The sequence below is a fragment of the Oncorhynchus tshawytscha genome, linkage group LG16 (assembly GCF_018296145.1).
Source record: "Oncorhynchus tshawytscha isolate Ot180627B linkage group LG16, Otsh_v2.0, whole genome shotgun sequence".
Classification (NCBI taxonomy): Eukaryota; Metazoa; Chordata; class Actinopteri; order Salmoniformes; family Salmonidae; genus Oncorhynchus; species Oncorhynchus tshawytscha.
This window is the reverse complement of record NC_056444.1, coordinates 5,509,945-5,517,444: the sequence shown is the minus strand read 5'-3', so window position 1 is coordinate 5,517,444 and position 7,500 is coordinate 5,509,945. Positions and strand designations below refer to the sequence as shown.

Genomic DNA, 7,500 nt, shown 5'->3' with positions numbered 1-7,500 from the left:
CACCCACAGACCCATTCACAGCCACCCTCAGACCCATTCACATCCACCCTAAGACCCATTCACAGCCACCCTAAGACCCATTCACTGTATCTATATCTACTATAGATACTGATATACTGTATCTATATCTACTATAGATACTGACATACTGTATCTATTTTACACTTTCCCTCTTACCTTTTTTGAGCCTTGCTCCTCTTCCACTCCGTCTCCCACGACAACGTAAACAACTTTCCTCCCGAATCTCTGAATTACCCTCTCAAAACAGCTCTCCTTCCCTGTGGACAGACAGACAGGTTAGAGAGACAGACAGACAGGTTAGAGAGACAGACAGACAGGTTAGAGAGACAGACAGACAGGTTAGAGAGACAGACATACAGGTTAGAGAGACAGACAGACAGTTAGAGAGACAGACAGACAGGTTAGAGAGACAGACATACAGGTTAGAGAGACAGACAGACAGACAGGTTAGAGAGACAGACAGACAGGTTAGAGAGACAGACAGACAGGTTAGAGAGACAGACAGATAGGTTAGAGAGACAGACAGACAGACAGACAGGTTAGAGAGACAGACAGACAGGTTAGAGAGACAGACAGACAGACAGACAGGTTAGAGAGACAGACAGACAGACAGGTTAGAGAGACAGACAGACAGGTTAGAGAGACAGACAGACAGGTTAGAGAGACAGACAGACAGGTTAGAGAGACAGACAGATAGGTTAGAGAGACAGACAGACAGGTTAGAGAGACAGACAGACAGACAGACAGACAGACAGACAGACAGACAGACAGACAGACAGACAGGTTAGAGAGACAGACAGACAGGTTAGAGAGACAGACAGACAGGTTAGAGAGACAGACAGACAGGTTAGAGAGACAGACAGACAGGTTAGAGAGACAGACAGACAGGTTAGAGAGACAGACAGACAGGTTAGAGAGACAGACAGACAGACAGACAGACAGACAGACAGACAGACAGACAGACAGACAGACAGACAGACAGACAGACAGACAGGTTAGAGAGACAGACAGAGAGGTTAGAGAGACAGACATACAGGTTAGAGAGACAGACAGACAGTTAGAGAGACAGACAGGTTAGAGAGACAGACAGACAGGTTAGAGAGACAGACAGACAGTTAGAGAGACAGACAGACAGGTTAGAGAGACAGACAGACAGGTTAGAGAGACAGATAGACAGGTTAGAGAGACAGACATACAGGTTAGAGAGACAGACAGACAGACAGACAGACAGACAGACAGGTTAGAGAGATAGACAGACAGGTTAGAGAGACAGACAGACAGGTTAGAGAGACAGACAGACAGGTTAGAGAGACAGACAGACAGGTTAGAGAGACAGACAGACAGGTTAGAGAGACAGACAGACAGGTTAGAGAGACAGACAGACAGGTTAGAGAGATAGATAGACAGGTTAGAGAGACAGACAGACAGGTTAGAGAGACAGACATACAGGTTAGAGAGACAGACAGACAGTTAGAGAGACAGACAGGTTAGAGAGACAGACATACAGGTTAGAGAGACAGACAGACAGTTAGAGAGACAGACAGACAGGTTAGAGAGACAGACATACAGGTTAGAGAGACAGACAGACAGTTAGAGAGACAGACAGACAGGTTAGAGAGACAGACATACAGGTTAGAGAGACAGACAGACAGTTAGAGAGACAGACAGACAGGTTAGAGAGACAGACAGACAGTTAGAGAGACAGACAGACAGGTTAGAGAGACAGACAGACAGGTTAGAGAGACAGACAGACAGGTTAGAGAGACAGACATACAGGTTAGAGAGACAGACAGACAGTTAGAGAGACAGACAGACAGGTTAGAGAGACAGACAGACAGTTAGAGAGACAGACAGACAGGTTAGAGAGACAGACAGACAGGTTAGAGAGACAGATAGACAGGTTAGAGAGACAGACAGACAGACAGACAGGTTAGAGAGACAGACAGGTTAGAGAGACAGTCAGACAGACAGACCACAATAGGGCCCTATACACCCTACACTATAGTGCCCTATACACCCTACCCTATAGTGCCCTATACACCCTACCCTATAGTGCCCTATACACCCTACACTATAGTGCCCTATACACCCTACCCTATAGTGCCCTATACACCCTACCCTATAGGGCCGTATACACCCTACCCTATAGGGCCCTATACACCCTACCCTATAGGGCCCTATTACACCCTACCCTATAGGGCCCTATACACCCTACCTATAGGGCCCTATACACCCTACCCTATAGGGCCCTATACACCCTACCCTATAGGGCCCTATACACCCTACCCAATAGGGCCCTATACACCCTACCCTATAGGGCCCTATACACCCTACCCTATAGGGCCCTATACACCCTACCCTATATGGCCCTATACACCCTACCCTATAGGGCCCTATAAACCCTACCCTATAGGGCCCTATAAACCCTACCCTATAGGGCCCTATACACCCTACCCTATAGGGCCCTATACACCCTACCCTATAGGGCCCTATAAACCCTACCCTATAGGGCCCTATACACCCTACCCTATAGGGCCCTATAAACCCTACCCTATAGGGCCCTATACACCCTACCCTATAGGGCCCTATAAACCCTACCCTATAGGGCCCTATAAACCCTACCCTATAGGGCCCTATAAACCCTACCCTATAGGGCCCTATAAACCCTACCCTATAGGGCCCTATACACCCTACCCTATAGGGCCCTATGAACCCTACCCTATAGGGCCCTATACACCCTACCTATAGGGCCCTATACACCCTACCTATAGGGCCCTATACACCCTACCCTATAGGGCCCTATACACCCTACCCTATAGGGCCCTATACACCCTACCTATAGGGCCCTATACACCCTACCTATAGGGCCCTATACACCCTACCCTATAGGGCCCTATACACCCTACCCTATAGGGCCCTATACACCCTACCCAATAGGGCCCTATACACCCTACCCTATAGGGCCCTATACACCCTACCCTATAGGGCCCTATACACCCTACCCTATAGGGCCCTATACACCCTACCCAATAGGGCCCTATACACCCTACCCTATAGGGCCCTATACACCCTACCCTATAGGGCCCTATAAACCCTACCCTATAGGGCCCTATAAACCCTACCCTATAGGGCCCTATAAACCCTACCCTATAGGGCCCTATAAACCCTACCCTATAACAGAGCAATGGAGAATTGTATACGGTACTACAGTATGTAGAAACAACACTGTGTTTGAGCGTAAACTGCCTTCAGGCTCCCTTTTAAAACATGATGCTTCACCATAGTATGACTCAGTGTAAACAGTAGAGTCCCAGCCAGGGCATTTGATACGATCAGCTCAGCAGATAAAGACAATGTGAGACACATTAAAGTGTTTCGTTCTCCTCCCCAGAAACTAAATCAGCATCACATGCTACAGTGTGTGGAAACAGCTTCACGTTACGGTCATCTCTGCATACTCTACTCTACAGACACAACCGTTGGCTGGCTGACTGACTGGCTGACTGACTGGCTGACTGGCTGGCTGGCTGGCTGACTGGCTGGCTGACTGGTTGGTTGGCTGACTGACTGACTGACTGACTGGTTGGTTGGCTGACTGACTGACTGACTGGTTGGTTGGCTGACTGACTGACTGACTGACTGGTTGGTTGGTTGACTGACTGACTGGCTGACTGGTTGGTTGGCTGACTGACTAGCTGACTGGTTGGTTGGCTGACTGACTGACTGACTGACTGACTGACTGACTGGCTGACTGGTTGGTTGACTGGCTGACCGACTGGTTGGTTGGCTGACTGACTGACTGGCTGACCAGTTGGTTGACTGACAGACTGGCTGACTGACTGGCTGACCGGTTGGTTGACTGGCTGACCGACTGGTTGGTTGGCTGGCTGACTGACCGACTGGTTGGTTGGTTGGCTGGCTGACTGAACGACCGGTTGGTTGACTGGCTGACCGACTGGTTGGTTGGCTGGCTGACTGACCGACTGGTTGGTTGGTTGGCTGGCTGACTGAACGACCGGTTGGTTGACTGGCTGACCGACTGGTTGGTTGGCTGACTGGTTGGCTGACTGGTTGGCTGACTGGTTGGCTGACTGACTGGTTGGCTGACTGACTGGTTGGCTGACTGGTTGGTTGGTTGACTGGTTGGCTGACTGGTTGGTTGGCTGACTGACTGACTGACTGGCTGACTGAATGGCTGACTGACTGACTGGCTGACTGAATGGCTGACTGACTGACTGGCTGACTGAATGGCTGACTGACTGACTGGCTGACTGAATGGCTGACTGACTGACTGGCTGGCTGAGTCTCTGGCTGTAAATGGTGCACACTCTTTGCTCATTTTTTAAAACTAGAACCTAAAAGGGTTCTTCAGCTGTCCCTATAGGAGAACCCTTTGAAGAGCCCTTTTTGATTCCGGGTAGAACTCTTTTGGGTTCCATGTAGGACCGTTTCCACAGAGGGTTCTACATGGAACCCAAAACGGTTCTATGTGGAACCAAAAAGGGTTCTCCCTGGAGCTAAAAAGAGTTATCCTACGGAGACAGCCGAAGAACCCTTTTGGAACCCTTTTTTCTAAGAGTGCATGGATGAATTAAAGGTTCATGTTTATTTTGCATTTGAAACACTGAAGGAGGCAGGAAGGAGGGGAGGGAAGGAGGGAGGAAGGAGGGAGGGGAGGAGGAGGGAGGAAGGAGGGAGGAAGGAGGCAGAAGGAGGAGGGAGGAAGGAGGGAGGAAGGAGGGAGGAAGGAGGCAGAAGGAGGGAGGAAGGAGGGAGGAAGGAGGGAGTGCATTGGATGTAGAATGACATAAATGCGATGAAGTGGTTTCATATGCAGGGCCTCTGAGAGAGAGAAAGAAAGAGAATATGAGGGAGGGAGAGAGAGAGAGATAGGAAACTTCTGTATGTGTAATGTTTACTGTTAATTTGCATTGTTTATTTCACTTTTGTATATTATCTACCTCACTTCCTTTGGCAATGTTAACACATGTTTCCCATGCCAATAAAGCCCCTTGAATTGAATTGAGAGAGATAGAGAGGGAAAGAAAGAGAGAGGATAGAGAGATGGAGTGGGAGGGAGAGAGAGGATGAGAGAGAAAGAAAGAGAGAGAGAGAGAGAGAGAGAGAGAAAGAGAGAGGATAGAGAGAGAGAGAGAAAGAGAGAGAGAGAGAGAGAGAAAGAGAGAGGATAGAGAGAGAGAGAGAGACAGAGAGAGAGAGAGAGAGAGAGAGATGGAGTGAGAGAATAAGAGAGATAACGAGGCCCTGCAACAGGAAAATGATTCTGTTTGATTAAAGTTCTTCCTTCAGAGAAAGACATTAACTCTTTAACCCAGCGTCCGGCCCCCTCTACAGCACAGACTAATCCCCCGGCCTCCTCAACGTCACGGACCAATCACACGCCATATTTACACATATATATTCATTAGGATGAGCGTTCTGATGAGTCCTGTAACCCACTACAGGACCAGACAGACAGACAGACAGAAAGACAGACAGACAGACAGACAGACAGACAGACAGACAGACAGACAGACAGACAGACAGACAGACAGACAAGACAGACAGACAGACAGACAGACAGACAGACAGACAGACAGACAGACAGACAGACAGACAGACAGACAGACAGACAGACAGACAGACAGACAGACAGACAGACAGACAGACAGACAGACAGACAGACAGACAGGTAGACAGACAGACAGAGACAGACAGACAGACATACAGACAGACAGACAGACAGACAGACAGACAGACAGACAGACAGACAGACAGACAGACAGACAGACAGACAGACAGACAGACAGACAGACAGACAGACAGACAGACAGACAGACAGACAGACAGACAGACAGACAGACAGACAGACAGACAGACAGACAGACAGACATAGACAGGTAGACAGACAGACATACAGACAGACAGACAGACATAGACAGATAGACAGACAACATGTCAATACAAACAGGGCAATAGAGAGACAAACATACAGGTAGACATTGAAAACAGAGGATAACTTATTTACCTATTTTGGTAGCACTATAAATATTGTCAATAGGAAACACTATCCCCAGTCCGTACAGCAGGACTTTAGCCAGGGCAGGTATGAGCTGGGTGGTGGTCACCAGGATATTCACACAGTTTGACCTGCAACACAGAGGAGGACGAGAAGAGAAGGATGAGAGAAGAGAAGAGAGGGATGAGAGGTATGAGAAGAGGGATGAGAAGACGTATGAGAAGAGGTATGAGAAGAGGTATGAAAGAGGGCAGAAGAGGGAGACAAACATAGAGGGATGAGAAGAGGGATGAAAACAGAGAAGACGTATTTACCTAGGGATGAGAAGAGGGATGAGAGGAGAGATGAGAGGGATGAGAAGAGAGATGAGAAGAGGGATGAGAAGACGTATGAGAAGAGGGATGAGAAGAGGGATGAGAAGAGGGATGAGAAGAGGTATGAGAAGAGGGATGAGAAGACGTTTGAGAAGAGGGATGAGAAGACTTATGAGAAGACGTATGAGAAGACGTATGAGAAGAGGGATGAGAAGAGGGATGAGAGGAGAGATGAGAGGGATGAGAAGAGAGATGAGAAGAGGGATGAGAAGACGTATGAGAAGAGGGATGAGAAGAGGGATGAGAAGAGGGATGAGAAGAGGTATGAGAAGAGGGATGAGAAGACGTTTGAGAAGAGGGATGAGAAGAGGGATGAGAAGAGGGATGAGAGGAGAGATGAGAGGGATGAGAAGAGAGATGAGAAGAGGGATGAGAAGACGTATGAGAAGAGGGATGAGAAGAGGGATGAGAAGAGGGATGAGAAGAGGGATGAGAAGAGGGATGAGAGGAGAGATGAGAAGAGAAGAGGGATGAGAAGACGTATGAGAAGAGGGATGAGAAGAGGGATGAGAAGACGATGAGAGAGGGATGAGAAGAGGGATGAGAAGACGTATGAGAAGACGTATGAGAAGACGTATGAGAAGAGAGATGAGAAGAGGGATGAGAGGAGAGATGAGAGGGATGAGAAGAGAGATGAGAAGAGGGATGAGAAGACGTATGAGAAGAGGGATGAGAAGAGGGATGAGAAGAGGGATGAGAGGAGAGATGAGAGGGATGAGAAGAGGGATGAGAAGAGGGATGAGAAGACGTATGAGAAGAGGGATGAGAAGACGTATGAGAAGAGGGATGAGAAGAGGGATGAGAAGACGTATGAGAAGAGGGATGAGAAGACGTATGAGAAGACGTATGAGAAGAGGGATGAGAAGAGGGATGAGAAGAGAGATGATAGAGGGATGATTAAGAGAAGAGAGATGAGAAGAGGGATGATAGAGGGATGATTAAGAGAAGAGAGGATGACACCGATCCGTCTACAGAAGTGCGTGGGAGGACAACATCAACACAGGAACAGCAGTCTAACGGGACAAATGACTACGCCTCAAAGGGCACCCTATTCCCTACATACTGTATGGCCAACTGGTCAAAAGG

At 48.4% G+C, this 7,500-nt stretch overlaps 1 protein-coding gene across 11 annotated transcripts in view; it reads right to left on the bottom strand.

Moving 5' to 3' along the window:
* The window catches only part of eya1 (EYA transcriptional coactivator and phosphatase 1), a 143,784-nt gene that overhangs the window by 14,341 nt on the left and 121,943 nt on the right, over positions 1-7,500 (bottom strand). For all 11 annotated transcript variants that reach the window (XM_042298695.1, XM_042298703.1, XM_042298697.1 and 8 more), the window contains 2 exons: positions 6,050-6,171; positions 178-278 (listed from right to left, as the gene is read on the bottom strand). In XM_042298695.1, coding sequence (XP_042154629.1) covers positions 178-278; positions 6,050-6,171 — 223 coding nt within the window. The remainder of the gene's footprint in view (positions 1-177; positions 279-6,049; positions 6,172-7,500) is intronic.